The sequence below is a fragment of the Carcharodon carcharias genome, chromosome 2 (genome assembly GCF_017639515.1).
Source record: "Carcharodon carcharias isolate sCarCar2 chromosome 2, sCarCar2.pri, whole genome shotgun sequence".
In the NCBI taxonomy this organism is placed as follows: Eukaryota; Metazoa; Chordata; class Chondrichthyes; order Lamniformes; family Lamnidae; genus Carcharodon; species Carcharodon carcharias.
In genome coordinates, this window is record NC_054468.1 from 127,444,958 (window position 1) to 127,469,631 (window position 24,674).

Consider the following 24,674-nt stretch of genomic DNA (forward strand, 5'->3'; position numbering starts at 1 on the left):
GACATTTCATTTAATGGTTTAGAAACTGTACAAAGAAATGGAGGGGAAGATTTTTAACTAATTCCCAGGTGTTAAGACAGGCCAAGTGGACTGGTTGTCCATTATAAAAATCATTAAGAATAAAAACTGGCACTTTTCTATAGTGGGAGGTATATCTCATCATCAGGTTTAATGGCCAGGCAACAGGTTGAAAATCCATGCCAAAGTGCTCCATGGCTCCCACCATGGCTGATGACCCTCACTCGCTGATTTACACTGATTTTACATCATGTGTTCCTGGTAGGAAATCAGTGGACAAATGGCATAAGTGGCTTTAAAAAAAAACAACCATTTAAGCTGTCGCTTCAGGATTATCTGAATCTTGGGTTGGAAGTTATAGCGGGAGATTGGGACAATTTTACTTCAAAATCTTTGGTAGTTTTCTATCTAAAAGCTTCATCTTCAATCACTCCATTTCTTAAAAGAAAACAATAGGACTAATTTTTCCACCTCTGACTCCTTGATCACAACAAATTTATTTGGTGCAAGATCCAAAATGACTTCCATAGAAGCTCTTATATCTGAAGTTCTCTGGGCAGCTGGGACTACAGGACAAAGGGACATGAGCACAAACTGGCCAAATGCAAGTTCAGGACTAGGTCAGGAAGGAGTCAGTTCCTCTAGGACCCTCATAGCTAGATAGATGTCCAAACCCTTGGGGACGTTTGAATATTGACTCAGGTGATTCCACTACCAACAGAGTCAAGCCGAACAGTCCATATATAAACAGGAATGAAAAAACAACAGTGGTCTTCTGACCTGCAGCCAAGCATCATTGCTGGGTGGGTGGTAAAATATACTGGGTGTTTAGATATTAATCTATTATTCTGTTAGAAGAAGGATTCAGAGCACGATGGATTCCTGAAATCATCTCCCAGTATTGTAGTGGAAGAAAGAACTCTGGCATCTTTCAAGAGGGAAGTAGATGAGGGAAGAAGGAGGGCCAAGTATGGGTGGGGCATGCTAATAAGGCAAGATGTCCAACTGCTTTCTCCAACTATGCTTTTGCTTGTAAAGGTATCTCAAGACAAATGGAACAATAATTGATCAAAGCAACGTTACACATTATGATATTAGGAGCAAAATTCAGAACTATTGTTGATTATTACAGGGCTTTTGAGTGTTTACTATGAAACGGCAGACAATGTGAGTGCAGAGAGATTCCTCACTTTATATTTGAAGCTAATCTGGCCCTGTACCCTATTTAAAACGTGACTGGACAACGTACAGCACACAGCAGAATACAAGATTCCCAGAAACACCAAACACATAGGCTGTCAAAGAGAGGCCCAGATTTTGGCTACGATGGAGGGGTACAATTTCACTACAATAGTTCTAACTTACATCCTCGGTGAGATATTTAGTACATATTATGACATCCTGGTAAGTGCCAGTGAACGCGATGTTGGACACAGTCAGTGGTTAATGAGGTACTGGCATAAAATGGTTCCGAGAACGGGATTGACATACACATTTCACACAGTTCAAATTTATTCAGGCGAAACGGTACAAAAACTCAAAAAGGCATTTTCTTCAATAAGAACTTGCATTATTGTCGTAATAAAATGTCCCAGGGCTCTTCACAGGAGCGTAATCAAGCAATGTTTGACAGAAGCTGCATGAGGTGATATTAGGGCGGGAAGCTTGGTCACCAAGGTAGGTTTTAAGGAAGGTCTTAAAGAAGAAAAGTGAGATGGAGAAGGAATTCAAAGCTTAGGCCTTAGACAACCGAAAACACGATCGCCAATGATGGGGCGAAAAAAGTGGCAGATGTACAAGAGGCTGGAATTGGAGGAACAGATCATTCTCAGAGGTTTGTAGAGCTGGAATATATTAAGTTCGGGAGGCCGGGAAAGGATTTAAACACAAGGATAAGAATTTTAAATTCCAGGCATTGGTGGAGTGGTGCCAGCTGCTGGCGATGCACCGAACTGAGACCCAGGATCAGCGAGGGACCCAGGCCACAGGGTTAGCGAGGGCAGGATGGGGGATGTGGGAAAGGATCGAGGCCCACTGGCTAGAGGGGGGGTTGGAAGAAAGGGCAGGGAGGTGGCTCTCAGTGGGTCCCATCCTTGCCTTCCTGATGCTGGGTCTGTGATCTGGCCCTGGGTTCCCTCCCCAGCACCACCATACCCCCACAACCCCAACCAACCAGGGAGCCTGCAAGCAAACCCGACAAGGTTTGCTTTTCGGGCTTCCTGTGTGGTGACTCACCCACCCACCGCTGGTTGAATACCAACAGCAGTGGCAGTGGGACAGGACCCTTAACTGGGCACTAATTGCTCACTTAAGGGCCTTGATTGGCTTCAGGGGTGGGAAGGAGCTTGCCCACACCAGAATTAATTGGGGTAGAGGCGAAGGTAGCTGGGTCCTTGCTTGGCACCTTCTCGCCTGATTAAATGCCACCCCACCTTTCCAAACTCACCTCAGGGGAGGTCATTAAATCCCGCCTTAATGTGGCTGATGTAAGTGATAATTTAAAATTTAAAAAATCCAATTAAAAATCAATGGGTGAACCTTGAACCGCAGGAGGTGCAGCGACAACATCAAAAGAACAGCAAGAAAGAAGGCCGACTTGAAATTTTTAATGGTCCAAAGTAGGTTGCAGAACAAGCTCAGCTGCATGTAATATGACTAAGGCACAAGGCGTATAAATGTTCAAGACAGATCTCAAAAGAAAAGATTCATGCCAGGAAGGATCCCAGTATTCTGATAATATTTGTCCCAGAATAATCCTTGTTCCAACTGAGAGGAGGTGGAAATTCTTTTGTATCGTGTCCATCTTACTGGTTTGTAACATCTCTAATGTACATGTAATCAAGCCCTTTGTAAATATGCCACAGTTGCACTGTGATTAGAATGATTATTCTAAAATCTGCGTGTCTGGTATCTGCAGCAATCCTTCTTGAATTTCTGTCAATATTACTCTCATGCCCCATGTCATAAGGTACACTATATCCTCCTTCTCACCACTAAGATGTCAGCTTCATTCAGTTCCCTTATATCCATTCGTGAGGAAACAAAAATAGTTCAGAGGATGGGACAAGTCACACAAAAGTGAGAAATCCACTCAAGGGAGAATTGTTCTGGTCACTCACTGAGAGGAAGCCTGTGTGCTGTTGAACAATAGGAAGAATTGTTCCTCTATCCTTTAGTGGACTTTCTTTGAGCTATTGCAAATATGGAGCAGGTTCTGCACCAAACAATGAGCAAGGGAACACCTCAGCCGCACTAGGACAAATACTGACTCCTCTACAGTCTCCACCTACCTCTCCCCCATAATTTATGTAGATTTTTCTTTTCCCACCTATTTCCATTATTTTTAAATGTATTTCCATCCATTGTTTTATCTCTACCTTTTAGCCTATTTCGATTCCTTCACCCCACACCCACTAGGGCTATCTGTACCTTGCTTGTCCTGCTTTCTACCCTTAATTAGCACATTCCTTAGATAATATCACCACCTTTAACACCTCTTTGTCCTTTTGTCTATGACATCTTTTGGCTATCTCCACTTTTCACTTGCCCTCTATCCAGCTCTACTTGTCCCACTCCCCCCTTAAACCAGTTCATATTTCACTTCACTTCTATTTTTATTTAGTCCTGTTGAAGAGTCATATGGACTCGAGACGTTAACTGTGTTCCTCTCCGCAGATGCTGCCAGACCTGCTGAGTTTTTCCAGGTATTTTTATTTTTACTATTGTTTTGGATTTCCAACATCCGCAGTTTTTTGCTTTTATCATTCTCGATACTTGTGGAGGAGATGATGCTCCTGCTTGAGCAACATATTGGCAAAGGTCATGCAGGACCTCCCAGATACATACATTACACAAGTGGAATTGGTGCAGCGGGAGCTTCAGATAGACCGCTGTTCCATCCATTCACTTTATGGTGCAAAATCTGCAACCTTGCTCCTCGTTGCTCTAGGAAATAACTACTCTGGTTCCACTTGCAATGAGGATATGGCTAAGAAGGATGATTATTTCCTGCTCGTTTCAAGGTAGTATTTCAAGCTGTGGCTGAGAAAAATAGAGTGACTGGTATATTAGCTTTAGAATAGAAACTGGCTCTTTACCTTTTAAATTGGGATTAACATTGAAAGGATTCTAGATGTTTCAGTAGACTCAACACTCAACACTGTGGAGCAGGGGTCAATGCAAATCAAAGTCTAAACTTTGCAATCAGATAGTAGGGTGCATGTCAGTATTTTCCGTCGTCACCCTTGAGTACTCCTTATGCTTCTGGTCATTCAGACATAAGGGGCTGCATATTATGGGGGTGTGGGGGGTGGGGGTGGCCGAAGCAAAGTTGGCGGGAAGCCGACTGACTGTACGCCAGCCCGCCCAGCAGCCGTGACACGCTGCGGATGGGCTACATTGCCTGACAGTAGGACTTGCGCCCCTCACTGCCAAGGAAGTCACGCCCTCGGCAGCTGCCGGCCAATCAGATTGGCCAGCCACTCCAGCAGCACTGGCAGTGCCAAGAGTGCAATCAGTCCAAAGAAGAAGACCCAATGGATCCCAGAGCGAGGTAAGTCCGGGGTATTGGGCAGGGAGGGTTCCACCAGTTTAGGGAGGGGGTGAGGAGTTGGGGATGTTGGGTTTTGGCGAGCAGGCAGATAGGAATAAAGGTTGGGGGGGCTACTATCTCAGAGAACTGCCCTTCTGATGCTCAAAGGGCAACCCCAATGATAATAATCCCCCCTTTCTTCCTGCCCTTTTAAAAAACAGCCTGCCCAATCCCACCCGACTGCGTGGGCAGCTTATCAGTGTCAATTGGATTGTTGACAAGCTCAACTGACCCTTGATTATTTATTTAAATATGGCGGACAGACTGCTGATTTTGGCACCCACCCACATACTGTGTTCTGGGGGTGAGCTGAGGGGTGGGCAGGAAGGTGGGGTTGGTACCTGCTCTAATATAAAAACAAATAACTGCGGATGCTGGAAATCCAAAACAAAAACAGAATTACCTGGAAAAACTCAGCAGGTCTGGCAGCATCGGCGGAGAAGGAAAGAGTTGATGTTTCGAGTCCTCATGACCCTTCAACAGAATTGGTACCTGCTCTATTGTACATGCCTATCCTGCTGAAAACATGCGCGGCGTGGATGTGTAAAATCCAGCCCAAGGCAGGCATTGAAACTGTGGGGGCCGTTCGGGGAAGCACAAGAAGACTCATCCCTCGCATTGACTGGAAGACAAGTAAAACTTGAATTTCTCAGCTCTAATAAAAATTTGGCTGAACAGTGACCTTATAAATATAAGACAGTAAACAGTGCGGAAAAGGGATACAACTGCTGGTTAAACCATGACACTAGGCCATGGGGAACAAAGGTTCAAACTCGCACAAGGTTGCAGTAGGTTGGAGTGTCAGTTCCGAAGACAAATCATACTGGTCTCGAAACGTTAACTCTGTTTCTCTCTCCAGTGATGCTGCCAGACCTGCTAAATTTTCCAGCACTTTCTGTTTCATTTCAGATCTCCAGCTTCTGCAGTATTTTGCTTTTATTTACTGTAGGGTGGATGCTGGGAGTTCCAGGTACAACTGTGAAGGGGAGAGCTCCAGAATCATTCAGCAGACAGTTGGATGCTGCAATGGAAGACTGGGCATCCTTTGACTTTCCGACTGTGTGACAAATTCCTTTTTTCACTTCTATCCCCTTTGTCTTCCTTTCTGACTGTCTTGTCTTTAGATCTCATTTCACCTGTAGGATGGATCCTTCAGCAGAGTGTCCAGTCACTCTGCCGACTGTAAACAGTCAGATACATATTGCAGACCGTATCTCTTCTTTAACTATTCATTCCCAGGATGTGAATGTCGCATGCAAAGTCACCATTCATTGTCCATTCAGAGACTCACTAGGCCACTTCAGGGGGCAGTTAAAGGTCAATTATGTGGTTCTGGGACCTGTGTCACCCATAAAGGCCCAGGCAGGATACCAACAACAGGGTTCCTTCCCTAAAGGGCATTAGTGACCCAGATTGGGTTCTATGACATTCTAAAAGCTTTGTGGTCGCTTTCACTGATGCCAGATTTTGATTTCCCAATTTTGAAAACTGCTGGGTTACATAACCACTTGTGGATTCTGCTGACATGATACATGCCAGAGACGGCTTGCAAGGAAAAATGTAGTAAATTAATGGAACACATTGCAACTGATAATAGGTTGTCAATTGTGATTAAGCATTTTCCTGGGAATTTCATCATGCCTTGCCCCCACACTCCAGCCAATAATTGACCAACACATCCATCCTTGTGACACACTGCCTTCCTACACCAATTGGAAAGCAATTGGATAATATTGACTGTCAGCCAAACAGCATTTCTTTCGCATTTTCAATATTTTTATATCCAGTAAAATGAAATATTCAAATAGTTTTTTTAAACTATCTTTTTTAATGTCCTGATAATTTTTCTGCACATAGCAGCATCCTGGAGATTGACCTTCAATTCAATCCTGGAGAGTTGGCAACCCTAAATGACAAGGCTACAATTGTGAACACTGGAGGCCCTCAAAGATGTCAGAATGGCTGAAATGTTCTATTCTTGAAATGCATTTCTGTCGCAATAGCCTTATTTCACACAGGCATCGGGTCAAAATCCTGGAACTCCCTTCCTAACAGCACTGTGGGTGTACCTACACCACATGGGCTGCAGCGGCTTAAGAAGGCAGCTCACCACCATCTTCTCAAGGCCAACTAGGGATGGGCAATAATTGCTGGCCTAGCCAGCGAAGCCCACATCCAATTACTAAAAAGAAGATTAAATGCTCATCTGAATGAGGCCTGAGTGTACCAAATAATTAATTAGAATTTATAGCCTTGGTTAATGTTAACAGAACCACCCTCAATAGCTGGCACACTTGGTATTTTTCACTATCACCAGGTTCAAATTCATAATGTGGCAGAAATAACACACAAATGCAACTTTACATCTGCCCTACTTCCTGGTCTGTAGCAATAATACGATCATTAATGATCCCTCTGGTTTCATTGTGTTGGACTTGATCAATCTGAAAGAAGTGAGCAGTTCCTTCAGAATGTCTGGTCATTTTGTTGCACCCCAAGAGAATTGTGTTTAAAACACAAATGGACTCTTTTTCTCCCTCTCTCAATCTCATAACCTGCTGTCCGAACAGCTTGTAGTCCATTCATCTGCCTCTCTTGGCATATTCCTCCACCAACTTGCCCCATTATGATTTGCCAAAGTCTTTCTCTGCCATGAATATTGTAATCATCAGACAGGGATTCATCTACATTGGTCTGGGCTTTTTTTCATTTGGTTTTTCACCTCACTCAGGAAGATTATATTGTTTTGGGTAGGGTGCAGAGTGTATTTATTGCTCTGCCCCAGGCTCCTCAGTTGTGTGGTACAGGGTGATTAATCCACTGTTTTTTTCTTCCTGTCCATTACTCATGGTATTTATTTACATAGTTATACACTCTCCATGCTGCTCATTCCCCTAACCCCATCACTCCTTAATTCTCTTGGACTAATTTTAATCTTCCCACGGGACATCTTAGCTGCTCTTGACTATGATGTAAAAACAAAAAGTACTGGAAAAACTCGCCAGATCTGGCACATCTGAGCTCTGAAGAAGAGTCATATGGACTCAAGACATTAACTCTGTTTCTCTCTCTACAGACACTGCCAGACCTGCTGAGTTTTTCCAGCAATTTTTTGTTTTTCAGATTTCCAGCATCCGCAGTATTTTGCTTTCATCTTGATTATGATGTACCTCCTGTCATGCTAAAACTAAAAGAACCAATATGTATCAAAAAAATATATAATTTGAATGAGGAGAAATTAAGAGAAAAAACACGTAATAAAGGAGGGAACATTTACATTTATGTGCCTCCTTATCAAATCCCTCAGAAACATTTCAAAGGGCAGCATTGTCCCAGGTTTGCACTAAGTGCGGTAGTGGGTGGGTAAAACGACATTTTACTTATGTGTTCCCGGGAAACGCACCGTTTCCATGGCGGGTGGGCTCTCCTTCGGCTGCCGCGCCATCACCTCGTTGCTTCATCACACCAGGCACCATATTTAAACTACAGCCGGGTTCAGTGCTTCCAGCCCAGGACTGCAGCAAAGAAGACATGGCCCTGAAAGGCAAGAAGGCTGCAGCCCTCAAGGGCCTTTTGGACACCATGTAGGCCCACTGTAAAGTCCTCTACCCCCCTCTCTGGCCACAGGAGGGGCAACAACATTACCCCTCTGGCTTGGCAGGCGATGGCAGTGGGGATCAGTGCCAATGCTGCACAGAGGAGGTTGGCCATCCAAGGCAGATAGAGGATGAATGATCTCATCCATGCTGCCAGGATATGGCAACCATCTCATCACTCTAAACTTACACACTCAAGCCCATCACACATTCAGTGGCATCTCACTCACTGCCAGCTCAAGGGACATCATCACCCATTCTCACACACATTCCCTTACATGTCCATCTGGCCTCATCTCCTCTGGAGACTGCCTCCTCAGCCCTCACCATCTTGAGGCCACTCACACCCTGGGATACCCTCCTTCCCCAGTACAGCCCTCATCCTCCAGCCTCTTCCCTTGCCTGAGGCCATTTCCCCCCCCTTCCCCAAGCAAGGCCTCGCCTGACGCCATTGAAAAGCCGACCCCATGTGGCTGATCTGGTAGGTAGAGACCTTCCCCTGAGCTCCCCTAAAAGTGATGTGGTGCTGTCTGTGAAGCCTGGCGCTGATGTCTCTGAGTGCTGCCCAGAGCAAGATAGGCAAATAAACCTTGAAGTCCCAAGTGATGTGCAACCCGCCAAGTGCACGCCTTATATATGCTGTTGTGAAACACGTGGACATGTTTTCCCAATAACGTGGGCGGACATTCTGGTGGGCTGGCCTTATAATGATATGCTAATATATTACAATGAGGTTCCCGAATATCCCATGATGGGGACCAAGCCTGCCATGGGCTGGCGGAGTGGACGATCGCAAACTGGTTTCACAATGCCGTGAAACCAATTTTTGGCCTTTGCTACATTGTCCGCTCACACCACCGAACACGGCCAATGCTGGCGGGCACAGAAAATCCCGGCCAAAATATTTTGCATCCAATGAATCACTTTATAATTCATTAGATAAAACAGCAGACATTTTGTGTACTGCAAGATCTTAACCATGTGTCCCAGACAAACACAACTGCAGGAAGTGTCACCGGCTCAGAGTTTCGGAACTCGAGCAGCGGCTGGAGTCACTGTTGTGCATCCACAAGGCTGAGAACTATGCGGTGAGCTCATTTAGAGAGATGGTCACATCATAGGTTAGGAGTGTACAGGCAGAGAGGGAATGGGTGGCCACCAGGCAGTCTAAGAGAACCAAGCAGGCACTGCAGCAGTTCCCTGAGTCTATCTTGTTGCTTATTGGTTTTCCATTTTGGATACTGGTGATGGTGGTGGTTTCTCAGTGGAATGCAGCCAGAGCAGAATCCATGGCACCATGGGAAGCTCAGCTGCACAGGAGGGGAGAAAGAAGAGTGGAAAAGCAATAGCGATCGGGGATCCAATAGTCAGGGGATCAGACAGGCATTTCTGCGGTAGTATACGTGACCCAATGATGGTGTCAGGGTCAAGGATGTGCAAGGTTACGGGGATAGAGCAGTGGAGTGGCACTAGGTGGAATGCTCTTTCGGAGACCCAGTGCAGACCTGATGGGCCAAATGGCCTCCTTCTGCACTGCAAACATGCTGTGATACTGTGATATCACAGAGCAGCTACAGGACATCCTTCTGGGGAAGGGTGGACAGCCAAAGGTTGTGGTCCACATTGGTATCAATAACAAAGGTAGGAAGAGGAATGAGATCCTGAAAGCAGATTTTAGGGAGTTAGGAAGGAAATTAAAAAGCAGGACCACAAGAGCAGTAATCTCAGGTTACTCCCAGTGCCATGCACTAGTGAGCATAGGAATAGGAGAGTTGATTGATTGAACACATTTGTGTAGGAGTGAGGGCATCAGATTTCTGAGGCTTTGGGGCCGGTTCTGGGGCAGGTAGGACCTGCACAAGAATGACGGGTTACACCTTAACAGGACTGGGACTAATATCTTCGCAAGGAGATTTGCTAGTGCTGTTGGGAAGGGTTTAAACTAGCTTGTTGGGGGGGGTGGGAACCTAAGGAGTAGCTCAAATTAGAAGGAAGTAAAGCTGGAACAGGAAGTAGAAAAGTAGCAGCGAAATTACAAGGCAGGCCAAACAAAGGCGAATGTCAACTGGTCTTAGAATGTGGAATAATGTCAAAAAGGCAAAGTTAAGGGCACTCTACTTGAATACAGGCAGCATTTGCAATAAGGTAGATGATTTAAAGGCACAAATAGAGGTAAATGTATATGATCTAATTGCCATTACGGAAACATGTCTACAGGGTGACCAAGACTGGGAACTGAATATTCAAGAATATTCAACATTTAGGAAGGACAGAGAAGAAGGAAGAAAAGAAGGTGGTGTTGCGCTGACAATAAGGGATGGGATCAGCACATTCGTAAGAGAGGATCTCAGATCAGAAGAGCAATGCGTGGAATCCTTTTGGGTGAAACTAAGAAATAACAAGAGACAGCAAACATCAATAGGAGTTGTTTACCAAACAGTAGTGGGAGTGTGGGGCATGGTATTAAGCAGGAGATTAGTGATGCATGTCACATGGGTGATAAATACAGTAATCATGGGTAACTTCAATCTGCATATAGACTGGGTAAACCAAATGAGCCCAAAGCTGTGGAGGAAGAGTTTCTGGAGTGTGTTAAGGATGGTTTTCTAGAGCAGTATGTTGAGGAACTGACTAAAGAACAGGCTATTTTAGATCTAGTGTTATGTAACAAGAAAGGACTGATGAATAATCTTGCTGTAAAAGAACCTTTAGGGATGAGTGACCATAATATGATAGAATTTTACACTATGTTTGAAAGTGTGACAGTTCAATCTGAAGCCAGGTTGTTAAATTTGAATAAAGGAATTTATGAAGGTAAGAGGGGCAGAGGTGGATTGGGAAAATACATTAAAAGGTATTGCAGTACATACGCAATGGATAGCCTTTAAAGAATGATTACATAGTTTACCACAATTAGACATTCCTTCAAGGCACAAAAACCCAAAAAGAAAAGCCAGTCAATCGTGGCTAACAAAGGGAGTTAAGTATTGTTTAAGATTAATAGGCCTATAAATTTGCCAGAAATGGTAGTAAACCTGAGGATTGGGAGCATTTTAGAAAACAGCAAAGGAGGACCACGAAACTGATAAAGAAAGGGAGAATAGAGTATGTATGTAAAGTAGTAAAAAACATAAAAGCGGACTGCAAAAGCCTCTATAGGTACTTAGAAAGGAAGCGTTTGGCTAAGACAAATGTGGGTCCATTACAGGCAGAGTCAGGAGAATTTATAATGGGGAATAGAGAAATGGCAGAGAAGCTAAATGATTAATTTGTGTTTGTCTTCACTGAGGAAGAAAAAAGAAATCTCCCAGAATTAGAGATCCAAAGACCAAGGGAGAATGAGGAATTGATGGAAATTAGTATTCGTAAGAACTCAGTGTTGGAGAAATTAATGGGACTGAAGGTTGATAAGTCCTCGTGGACCTGATATTCTACAACCCAGAGAGCTGAAAGAAGTAGATATGGAAATAGGCAGAATTGTCCTAGATTTGCACAAAGTGAGATAGTGGATGGAAAAATGGACATTTCACCCACTGGCCGCAATGGCGGATTCTCAGGCCGTACCCTCACTAATCATGCAGATACACTGCAGGAATTCACCAAGATTCCTTAGACAGCATCTTCCAAACCCACGACCACTACCATCTGGAAGGACAAGGGCAGCAAATACATGGGAACACCACCGCCTGGAAATTCCCCACCAAGTCACTCACCATCCTGACTTGGATCTATATCGCCATTCCTTCACCGGCGCTGGGTCAAGATCCTGGAACTCCCTCCCTAACAGCACTTTGGGTGTACTATACCACATGGACTGCAGCGGTTCAAGAAGGCAGCTCACCACCACCTTCTCAAGGGCAATTAGGGATGGGTAATAATTGCTGGCCCGGCCAGCGAAGCCCACATCCCGTAAATGAATTTTAAAAAAAATTCACGGGGAACACGCCGGGTCACTGTCGGGCGGGTTCAGGTTTGCCCGCCACGCCGTGACCTCAGCTCTTCCTTACTCCAGGCGCCATTTGTAAAGCACACCAGAGCACATGCCCACTTCATGGGCAGAATCTTGCCCTCGGCTGGTGGGCTTGGTGGGGGCAGGCAAAGGTGGTTGGGAAGCTGACCATCACCCGCAGTCGAGGCTGGAAGGCGATTTCACTCTGGCGGGCCAATAAAGGCCGGTCCAGCGTGAAACACGGGCGGCAGCACTGAGCACTGCCTGTGTGGGCGGGGGGAGGAATGCGAGCTGGGCAAGTGTGACCTTCGCTCATGCAGGTGAGTGCGCGCTACGTAATCTCTCGGAGATGCCTCAGGGAGATGAAGAGTTTTATAAAAGGAATAAAGAAATAAATAATGCAATAAAACACGTCCCCTCATGTGGCTCTGTCAGACGAGCAGGGACATGTTATTAATTAAATGTTAACATTTTTAAATTTTATTTTTATTTGCTTTAGGAAAACCTCATTCCGCCTGTGGATGAGGTTTCCTATAAAGTGCAAAGGCCGCTTGACCTTTTTGCCTGCCCTCCAACCGGAAGATTGGGCGGACAGTGAAAAATTTAACTTAATTGATAATTTAATGGCCTTAACATGCCATTTAATTGTCAGCAGGCGCACTGCCAATTCCCGGGCGCACCCACCAACCGAACTATCACACGGCTGCACGTTGGCCTCGGGACGCTCGCCCGACATCAACGTGCGTCATTTCAAGCTCGAGCAGGTCGGGCCAGTGCCTGCCCGCCAAGCTAAACATTTTGCCCCATGTGTTCAGGCCAGGACTGCTCCAGGCAGCAGATGGTCCCAAAAGCAAAGAAGACGGCAGCCCCCGGGGTGCCTGTTGGACGGAGTGGAAGGTCGCTGTGATGTCCTCTACCCCCACTCTGGCCACAGAAGGTCCACCACAGTCTCCAATCGAGCCTGGGAGGTGGTGGTAGTAGTGGTCAGTGCCGCCGGAACACAGAGGAGGGCAGCCATCCAGTGCAGGAAAAGGGGGAATGTTCTCATCCGTTCCACCAGGGTAAGTCAACCACCTCATCACTCTCAACTCACACACCCACAAACCCATCACACACCCACAGGGATCCCACACCTCAAGGAACAACACCACTAACTCTCACACACACCCTCACATCTCCATCAGGCTCATATCCTCTGGAGCTCACATCCTCATCCTGTCCATGGCTCCACTCACCACACAAACACTCCACTCAGTGCCATGTGTCCTGCTCACACTCTCTCCATCTGTTTTCATGCAGGAGAAGCTGACTCACAACAGGAGAGAGAAGTCCCAGACCGGGGGGTGGAATGGCCCATATTAGACCCTTCACTCACTTTGAGGAGTGTGCCATCGCACTGACTGGTGAGGATGTGGACCCTGCCTGTGGTGACGGTGAGATCAGCAGTGAACACCTTGGTGAGGATCCTGCACCACATCATCCCTCTCTCAACGCCACTGTAAGTGCTCCCTCTCCTGCTTTTGGCTCTGCTGCCATGCACTAATTATCTCTAACTTGGCTCACAGGGAGCTCTGCCAAGTGACTGACACCCTCAGCCAGCCAGTCCCTCAGCTCTATCCAGGTCCTCACCTCCAGCCAAGAGGACTCCTCCTCCATTGAAGAGCTGGAAATAAGCAGCCTGGAAGACCCGTCACAGCGCTTACCCACACCCTCCACCAGTGCAGAGACGTACACCTTGGTGAGACCCAGATCTAGAGCAGGCTCGGATTCACAATCTGGTGGTCACTGCACGGACACATGACTGCAGCAGGAGGAGGCAGGTTCAGCCGAGCTCCCCAGCACTCAGAGGACTGCTGAGGAAGAGGCATCTGTGAGGTCCGAGTCAGATGAAGAGCCTCTGGTTTGGGCCTTCCAACTCATCCTGGAGAGTCAGCAGAAGGCGGGGGAACATCACGCAGAGCTGTTGGAAGCCTTCAACAGAGTGGCACATGAGGTGGAGGAATGCATCCACCTGCTCTCTGATGAATGTGCATATTGAGGTCTCGATGGGGAGGATGGCGGATGCCATGGAGACCCTGGTTGAGCAGAATGCGGAGATGCGCGCAGACCTGCACTCTACCACTGTAGCCATGGGTGAGTTCCTGCAGTGGCAACGTGAGATGGAATTGGGGCACCTCGACATCCCTCCAGGTGCTCCTCCCCCTCAAGGAATCAGGCCGGGGCTGTCAGGCACCCAAAGGGAGGAGGAGCAGCGGCTGGACACCCCTGGGTCATCCACTCAGGAATCTCAGAGGCTGCCCTCTCCCTCCAAGTCCCCTTTGCCTGTGACCCCCTCAACCTCATCCTCTGTAATGGTGTCTTTCATCTTCATTTACAGGCTTTGTGAGTCCTCCCCCTGCATCCCCCACTAGCAGTTCAGCTGCATGCAGCCAGACAATGAATAGTTCTGGAGGGAGAAGTGTGTGTGTCTGTGGCAAGGTCTTTTGGAGCCTCATGCAAGCTTTCTCCTACCCATGCACTCATCTCAATGTCCTGAGCATTTTCAATGTTGCCTGCTGGGGTTCTCTTTCAGTTGTCCATCTGAGCTGACTTGAATCTCCGCTCACCCAACGATCACACTCCCAAGCAGCACCTGTGCCCGTCCAACATGAGGCTCTGCTCACTTTCGAATTGAGAAAAATAATAGTCGTCACGTTTCTGCTCAGGTCCCCTGTTCCTTCCCCTTCCCCAGTCACCCATGTCCTTTCCCCCATCACTGTCAACCCCCCAGGCATCACTTTCCACTTCCCCACCGTCACCTACCAACCCAAATCCTTGCCTTTCCAGGATGTCCAGGGGAACGTGCACATCCCTACCTTCCTGAGAATCCCACCACTATCCACATTGACCACCCCGACTTCCTCCTTCCCACCCCCAAGATCTGTGTCTGCCTCCAAGTCCCCGTCAACCACCCTCGCTGTCCCTTCTACCACTACCATTGCGCCCTCACCCTCCCACCCTTCCGGCTTGCATTGCCCCCTTTCATAATCACCATTCCCTCCTACCAAGCTCACCCCCAGTTTGCTCCCCAGGAGGCAGTCATTGACTCCACATACCGCCCCCTTATATGTTCACCTGGACATCACTCCCACTTATTCCCTCCTCCATCTGTACTCCCTCCTCAACCCTTACTTCTTCCCCACTCTGGACACCTCCTCCCCCTGGAGCAAATGTCACTCCACTATTTAAGAAGGGAGGGAGGGAGAGAACAGGGAACTACAGACCTTTTAGCCATCCTTCAGTAGTAGGAAAAATGCTAGAATCTATTCCAACGTATTTGATAAATGGACACTTAGATCATAATGATCTGATTAGGCATAGTCAACATGGAGTTATGTTTCATGGGAAATCATGTTTGCTGAACCTGTTGGAGTTTTTTGAGGATGTTACTAACAGAATTGATAAGAGAGTCAGTGGACGTAGTATATTTGGATTTTCAGAAGGGTTTTGATAAGATCCCCCACAGGAGGTTGGCTAGCAAAATTAAAGCACATGGGGTAGGAGATAACATACTGACATGGATTAAGGATTGGTTATCAGGCAGAAAACAGACAGTAGGAATGAACAGGTCATTCTCGCATTAGCAGGCTGGTACTAGTTGGGTACTGAAAGAATCAGCACTTGGGCCACAAATGTTCACAATATATATCAATGATTATTAGGGGACCAAATGTAATATTTCCAGATTTGTGGGTGACACAAATCTCGGTTGGAATGTGTGTTGTTAGCAAGATGCAAAGGGGCTTCAAAGGGATTTGGACAGACTTAGTGAGCGGGCAAGAACATTGCAGATGGAATAGAATGTGGAAAAATGTGAGGTTATCCACTTTGGTAGGAACAAGAGATGTGCAGAGTGTTTCTTAAATGGTAAGAGGTTAGAAAGTGTAGATGTACAAAGGGACTTGGGTGTCCTCATCAATAAGTCACTGGAAGCTAACATGCAGGTGCAGCAGGCAATTAGGAAGGTTAATGGAATGTTAGCCTTTATCGCAAGAGGATTTGGGTACAGGAGTAGTGAAGTCTTGCTTCAATTGTATAGAACCTTGGTTAGACCGCACCTGGAGTATTGTGTGCAGTTTGATCCCCTTACCTCAGGAAGGATATACTTGCCATAGAGGGAGTGCAACGAAGGTTCACCAGACCTGTTCCTGGGACGGCAGGACTGTCCTATGAAAAGAGATTGGGGAAACTGGGCCTGTATTTACTAGAGTTTCGAAGAATGAGATTGAAAATTTGAAAACTGAAAATTTCAATCTCATTGAAACCTATAAAATACTTAAAAGGATAGACAGGTAGATGCCCCTGGTTGGGGAGTCTAGGAGTAGGGGACACAATTTCAAAATAAGGGGTAAGCCATTTAGGATTGAGATGAGGAGAATTTTTTTTTACTCAGAGGGTTGTGAATCTTTGGAATTCTCTACCCCAGAGGGCCATGGAAGCTCAGTCAGTGAGTACGTTTAAAGCAGAGATTGACAGATTTCTAAATACCAATGACATAAAGGGATATGGGGATAGTGTGGGGAAAAGGCATTGAAGTAGATTGTATTGAATGGTACAGCAGGCTCGGTGGGCTGAATGGCCTACTCCTGTTCCTAAGTTCGTAAATGACCAAACAATTTGTTTCTGGTGGTGTTAGTTGAAGGAGCGAGATTGTTCAGAGCAGTGGGAGAACACATCTTCCAATGGTGCAATTAGATTGTTAATGTATACTTGACCTCTGGAGCAGACAGGCTTCTATCTGGAGAGCAGTGCTTCTGACAGTGCAGTACTCTGTCAGTAATGCATCAAGGCGTGGGCCTTGGTTAGGTGCTCAAGTCTCTGGACTGGGTAAAAGAGTGCTACCAGTAAACCAAGCTCCACTGACAAGGGAGTAAAAAGTGTAAAATAAGCATGATAAAATAAATAAAAGCAGTGGGAAAACAAAGAGAATGCAATGCATTGGGAGGTGTTGGGGGGAGGGAGTGAGCTAATATAGGTCAGTGAAGGCAGTATAGTGGGCCAGTACTTGATGAGTCATGAAGAAACTACTTTGGCACGATATGGAGTTGAAACCAAAGTTTGCCATCTTATGCTTTCAGCTTAGTGATGCCCACTTCCACTAATAAATAGAACTGCATAGAATTTACAGAACAGAAATGGGTTTTGGCCCAACTGGTGCATATTGTTATTTACACTCCACTCACCCTACACTATTCTAACTTGTCAACAGAATCTTCTATTCCTTTCTCCCTCAGGTTCGGATCTAGCTGCCCCTTAAATGCATCCATGTTATTTGTCTCAACTACCACATGTGTGGCAAGTTCAACATTCTCACCACTCTCTGGGTAGAGAAGTTTCTCCTGAATTCCTTACTGGGTTTATTAGTGACTACACCTTGTATTTATGACCCCTAGTTCCAGTCCCCCTTACAACCGGGGGTATCTTCTTTACCAAAAAAACCTTATCAAACTCCTCCATAAATTTAAGGTCACCGATTGGCTTTCTCTTTTCTAGGGAAGGAGCCACAGTCTGTCCAGTATTTCCTGATAGTTATACTCTCTCAACTCTGCTTTCATCCTTGCACTTTTCTTCAATGCTTCTGCATCCTTTATGTAATATGGAGATCAGAACTGTACACAATCGCGACTGCTATTATACATGGCTAAGCTTCCTCACTGTCAAAGTCATTATCATAAACACTCAAACTCCGTGTTACACTAAGGGATGGTTGGTGGTGCCCGAAAAAAGGTTGATTTTGGAGAGAGCTTCCAGACTACGTCTTTCCATTGCATCAAAATCACTTCACCATTGCTATTTTTTACAGTTCCCTCGGCAGAGCGTGTCAGTGCATAGTTCTGAGTATTCCCATGCCTCAATCACAACAGGACGTGCCTTCCTTCAACTGGGCTACAAACAAAGTCACAAAACCAACAACTTTATGGCATCAAGTCTAGATTATCTTTTTGGAGGAATCCAAATTTCAAATGATGCAGATTTTGAGTTTTGTGCTTATATAATGTGGCCGCATTAGAACTTCTTTCCCAGTGGATGAGAAACAAATACCTGTTTTATTTTGGCAGATAAAATTCCGGCTGAAAGAGTTGGTGCCAGTTGTCGAAGCGGAACATCCCGACTGGGGGGGGGGGGTGCGGTGGATGGTGCCCCCTTGTGGTGCAATATTAATCCAATGCTGTGGCCTAAATTTCACACTCTCCCGCTAGAGGGTTTTTAGGTGGGGGTTGGGGGGGAGACAGAGTCTGAAATTTAAGGAATGGGATTCCCCCTGTGTTCCCGCTCACCCTGACCTTGCAGCAATTTTACACTGGGTCAAGCAAGGCCTCGGATACCCTTGTCCCAATTGAGGCCCTTAATTGGCCAATTAATGACCACTTAAGGGTTGTTTCCTGCCCAGCCTCAATTTTTGGGCTGGCGGGAGGATTTGCCTGGTGTAAGGGAAGGCAAAAGTGAACGGGTTTGGGTGGGAAGTTGGGGGTGGGGGGGCGCATTCATCAGGAGCTCCCTTGTGACTTCATGCGCTCCTCCTTTCCTTGGGTCCGGTGACCTCTGGACCTCCCTGCCACCCCCCAGCCTCTCCCATTGAAGACCAGACACCCACCTGCCTCCCCCCGACCACCCGACCCCCAGGCTTTCTGTGCCCACCCTGTCCTGGGACCCCCCCAAAACTTAACTTGCCGCCCTGTCCCGGGACTAAGGCTCTGGCATGTTGAGGCACTTCCTCTTCCGTCCACTGCAGCTCCTGTTGCTGCAGGGACTAGAGAGCTGCCGGCCAATCGGATTGGCCAGCTGCTCATTAAGGCGGGACTTCCTCCCGAGTGAGAGGCAGAAGTCCGGCCTATAGCCACTTTACGCTCATTCGAGTGTAAAATGGCTGCGGGGAGCCAGAGTTGTGGGGGTGTGTTCCCTGCCAGTTCTCCGGATGGCGGGAAGGGAAACCGCGCCATCTGAAACATTCAGGTCTAAGTTGTAGAAATTCAATTGCGTCCAAATTGGAAAGAGTTCCAGCTGCACTCCATGGGGATAACGCCAATGAGCTGTGGGTGCATTAGCGGCCACAGCGGCGGCTTATCCGTTAACACAGGAGGGGACACATCGTAGGGCAGTCTGGACACTGGCCAAGGGTCTCGGGAAATTAGGTTTGGGGTGGGGAAATCAGGATGGGGGTGAGTGGCGGCTGGCAGCAGCTCTTGGTTTTAACGCGGAGCTGGGGAGTGGGGTACTCATGCTCTCCTTGCCCCCACGATAAGGCAAGTAAAAAGATACACATTACAGGCTTGGCTACTGAACGCCTACAGAAGTTCACCACACCCGACTGCCCAGCGCATGTCCGGTTTCCCAAAGTGGGGCCGGAGGTGAACGTTAGACGCCAACTTGCACATTTAAAGGGTCCCCAAAGTCTGGTTCAGGTACACAGTGAATGACTATGGAGGAGCCCTAACCAAATAGTGGGCACATGGAAGGAGCAAGCTCACATTGCCAGCCATATTGGTCATTGGGCGCCTGCAAACCTGGTTCACGAAATCCAATGTCTAAAGCTAAAATGTGGGACTTCTGCATGATGCAGCAGCACATGCTGATCACACTCAATAAGAATTTGTTTTTGGAATGTACCAATACCATAGCCCCCACCCCCTCTCCCTCACCATCACCATCTCTTCAGTTGAACCAATAGGGCTTCTACGCCCTGTGCTTCTCACCCTATCAACAGATAGTCAGAAGGGTGGTCAGGATAACATACTTGATCAATGCACCTTAAAGATCTACAGAGTCCAAAACCACATCTGTGCAAACCAATGAACTAAGATGGAAGTACCTGTCCAAAACCAGATCTGGTGCAAATATGAGCTTCCCTGGATGTTCCATGGAGCGCCAGACAAGGCCAATCATCAAAATTTCTAACCAGCAGCATTCCAGCAGTTGCACCTGGTCATGAAGCGTTAAATCCACAAATCCTGGGAGAGTGGGTGGAAAAGACTGTGTTAGAGGTACATACACACTAAAGACAATGAACACAAGACATAGAGCAAACACTGAGAGTCTGCTAGCTGTACATGAGGCTGGCAGCTCAGCACCATGCCCATTTTGGAGCAACCGTATACAGATTTCAATCAAGCTTAGAACATGAATCAATTGAAAATCAAACCCATTAACACTTTTCATTATGCTGTATTAAGAACATTGACACTTTCTTCAAATATCATTGGCAAAAAGGGTTAAATTACGAGGACAGACTGCATGGGCTAAGCTTGCATTCCTTTGAATATAGAAGATTAAGGGACAATCTAGTTGAGGTGGTTAAGGTGAGTAAAAGGTTTGATAGGTTTGACAGGGAGAAACTTTTTCCTCTAGTGGGGGAATCCAGAACAAGGAGGTATAGCTTTAATTCTAGAGCTAGGGGTGAGATCAATAATCACTTCCTCACACAAAGGGCAGTGGAAATCAGGAATTCTCTCCCTAAAAAGCTGTTGAGAAAGGTCATTTGAACATTTCAAACTTTTGCTTTTGGAGGATTAAAGGCTATGGAATCATGAGAGGTAGATGGAATTAAAATACAAGTCAGCCAGGATCTAATTAAATGGTGGAATGGGCATGAAGGGCTGAATGGCCTCCTCCTATTTCTTCCTATGTCCCAAATTTATGTAATACTTTGACTTCATTCATTATGTTTAAATCAACACAGTCTAATCTCCAACTGGGAGGTCCTGTTTTAAGTGACCATGTCTGAATGAAACAGGGGTGGGGGGGAGGGGGGGTGGTGTGGGCAGGGGGATTGTGGAAATGTTTGACTGATAGTCAATAGAGTTGCTAAGTGTGATTAAATGCATTCTTGAAGGTTTCATCTCATGACTTGTTGCACACTCCAGCCATTAATCTGCCAACTTATCCATTCTTGTGTCACACTGCCTTCCTACGCCGATTGGAAAACAAAAGACTCATTACCCAACAGGATGATGCTTTACTGTCAGCCCAACAGCCTTTTCCCCCCTATTTTTCAATATTTCTTCATCTGGTAAAGAAAAAAGTGCAAAGAAAATGACAATAAAAGCACGATGGGCCGCAACCTCCGACTAGTGTCAGAAAGCGCTGGCCCGCAGAAGTTAGAAGAAATGAATACCTACTTAGCTGGTCTTGAAAATAACGCTGACCCTCCCGTTCGCTGGAGCTGCTTGGGGCCTGCATTGAAAGACTCCTCACAGGCCCCAGCAAAGTCTAGCTCCAGCGTATACAAGGAGGCCACGCCCATTTCTTGCGGCACTAACTGCCGTAAAGCAGATAAGTTTAAAGGGCCAGGCAAATTGACAGGCCAGATTAGTGTCTGAGGTAAGTGCATAGGATCTGGGGGTTGGGGGGTGGAGCTGTCCAGGGCTGGCTGGGGGTGTCCGGGGCTGGTTCGAGGAGGTGGGGTGGCTGGGGCGTGGTCTGGAAGGGTGAGGTAGGGTCTGAGGTTTGCGGGGGGGATGTTGGGGGGGGTCGGAAGTCTGGGGGGTGTCTGAGGTCAGGGTGGAGTTGGGGTGTCAAAGGTCAGGGGTATGGGTGTGTCTGAGGTCGGCAGGGGTTTGGGGGGTCCGAGGTCGGTGGGATTGGGGGGTCCGAGATCTGAGGGTGTCCGAGATCATGGGGGGTGTGGGAGGGTCTGAGGTTGGGGGATTTGGGGGTTCGAGATCAGGGGGGGATCCAAAGTCATGGAGGGGTCCAAGTTCTGGGAGGAGTTCGAGGTTGGGGGGCAGTTATTGGGGTTGGGGGGGTCCAAGGTCGGAGGGGGTCAGAGGTTGGGGGGGGTGATGAGCGGTGGGGGTGTCGGGCGTCGGGGAGGGTGGAGAGATTCCTGTGGTTGGGGGTCAGGGGTGAGCGGGAGTCTCATGGGGTCGGTCTAGGTCTTTACTATAATTAATCAGAAGCTAAAGACGTTTTAATTCAACCAACTTTTCCTGGGTAATTATTGGTATAACTATGGCAGAACCATCCTGGGTTTGCGATTGAAACCACATTTTCGGATGGTTCCCAGTGCAGTGTAATTGTACAGAGGAAGTGGGGACCTCTGGGCAATTGCTGTGCAAACCCTTACCTGGGAACTTACCAGAGGGATCCCCCAGTGCATCTTTGGGGTACCCCCCAAATCTGATACTGGGGAGCGCAGAAGTTACAGGCCAATTGGTGGAATAATCCCAGATTTGTACTAAGTGTGGAAGCGGGCATGAAAGAAGATGTTTTAGCTGCCAGCCATAGTGGCAGGTTTTCATGCTGTATCATCCGCATCCTGCCTCTTTAATTATGCAGCCTCAGGAAACACTCCGTCTCTGGCAGGCAGCCTCTGAATCGCCCGCCACACTGTTTCCTCACCCTGGGTGCCATATCTAAACTGCAGCCGTTCACACAGTTCTCACAGCCCAGGACTGCTCCAGTGAAGACATGGCCCTGAAAGCCAGGAAGAGTTCAGTGACCTGTCACTGGAATGCCTTTCGGAGGCCCGCCGTGATGTCTTCCACTCCCGCTCTGGCTGCAGGAGGTCCAGAAATCTCACCACTCCAGCTTGGGAGGCAGTGGCAGTGGTGGTCAGGGCCAACGCTGCACAGAAGAGATCAGCCATATAGTGCAGAAAGAGGAAGAATGATCTCATCCCTGCCACCAGGATAAGGCAACCATCTCATCACTTTAAACTCAGGTACTCACAATCCCATCACACATTCACTGGCATCTCACTCACTGCCACCTCAAGGGACATCACCACTCTCTCACACACACCCTCACATCTCCATCTGGCCTTATCTCCTCTGGAGACTTCCTCCTCAGCCCTCACCATCTTGAGGCCACTTGCACAGATGGACATGAGCCCCCACACACACCCTGGGATACCCTCCTTCCCCAGTGCAGCCCTCATCCTGCAGCCTCCTCCCTTGCCTGAGACCACTTCTCTCCCTTCCCCAAGCAAGCCCTAGCCCTTACGGCTGGTTTGGTAGGATGAGACCTGCCCATGAGCCCCCTCCAAAAGTGATGTGATGCTGCCTGCAAAGCCTGGCGCTGATAACTGCGAATGCTGCCTGAAGCAAGGTGAGCAAACAAACCTTGAAATCCTGAGCAAAGTGCAGCCCACCAGGTGCACATCGCTTATGTACGGCTATGAAACATGTTGGTGTGAAGTGTCTGGAAGATCCAGCGTGGAGTGATAACTCCAGTGAGCAGGGCTGATAATGAGATGCTAAAGTATTGAAATTAGGTTCCCAATGTGCAGCGGCAGGAAATGCAGCCCTGCCATTCATGGGTGAAACGGACAATTGCAAACTGGTTTCACAACGGCATAAAACCAATTTTTGGCCTTCTTGCCATATTGTCTGCTTACACCTGCGGTGATGCCTGCTGCCAAATGGGACCAGATGATTCCGGCAATTTTTTTTACTGTCCCTATGATTTTTCTCCAGGGTTGTACACAGGAGTGTCCTGGAGATTGGTCTTCAACTCCTGGATACTCCAGGCCAATCCTGGGGTGTTATTAATCAAGAATATCTAATCCGATAACAAAGTGTCTGTTAACCCTCCAATTAAAGTGAGAAGACGGAGCGCTATGAGAATGGACACGATAGCTAACCAATGTTGACTAGAGTACTGGGGGGATGGGGGAGGTGGGAGATCATATGATGGAACCTCTTGAAATATGCCCAGTCAGAGATGGTAATCCTGACTGCACTCTTGTGAGTAAATTGGACTGGCCCACATTTTAGACACACACACACACCAGCAATATTGTGCACTTTGACCTCACTCAGAAAGATGGAGCATTGCAACGTGGCTTTGGTTTCATCTATCCTCAGGTTGAAGGTATCTCCGATGTGAGTTTACAAGAGGCAAATCAATGAAGTGCATTACCTTACAGGATGTAACCAAAAGCTTGGTCAAATAGGCAGGCTTTAAAGCAGTTCTTCAAGGACAGGGAGAGAGATGAGGTAGAGAGACATTAGGATCTTAGGGAGGGATTCTTGAGTGTGAGGTATAGGTGGCTGAAGACAAGACCCCCAGTGGTGGGGAGAAGGATGTGGGGGTGGTCTGGTGAAGATTAATGCACAAGGGGCCAAAGTCAGAGGAACAGGGAGCGTACAGGGTGTAGTAGGATTGGAAGAGGTTGCAGAGAAAGGGAGAGATAAGACCATGAAAGGATTTGAACAGGAAGGTGCAGAATTTTAAACAAGGGAGAAATAGAACGAATGGACAAATAGGAAGGAGTGATTTCAGAAGGAGGGAGCTGAGATAATGAAATTAAGGAATAACAACTTTGGCAGTTGCCAATTGTAGATGATTGGAACACGAAGGGTATGTCTTTAGTGAATGGACTCTGGAAGCACGTGTCTGCTGTGAGCTGAAAGGCAGTTAGATAATCATCAGTGACAGGAGTGGCTTAGCTGAGATGAGAAAGCCTCATTTCAGAGGTTCCAAGATGAAGCAAGATGGGGACTGAACAAACCAGTTGTGGACTGAATCACCCAACATTACT

General features: G+C 47.1%; 1 protein-coding gene across 1 annotated transcript in view; it reads right to left on the reverse strand.

The window, feature by feature from the left end:
* The window catches only part of esr1 (estrogen receptor 1), a 301,449-nt gene that overhangs the window by 102,822 nt on the left and 173,953 nt on the right, over positions 1-24,674 (reverse strand). The window contains exon 5 of the mRNA XM_041206645.1: positions 20,004-20,142. Within this exon, the coding sequence (XP_041062579.1) occupies positions 20,004-20,142 (139 nt within the window). The remainder of the gene's footprint in view (positions 1-20,003; positions 20,143-24,674) is intronic.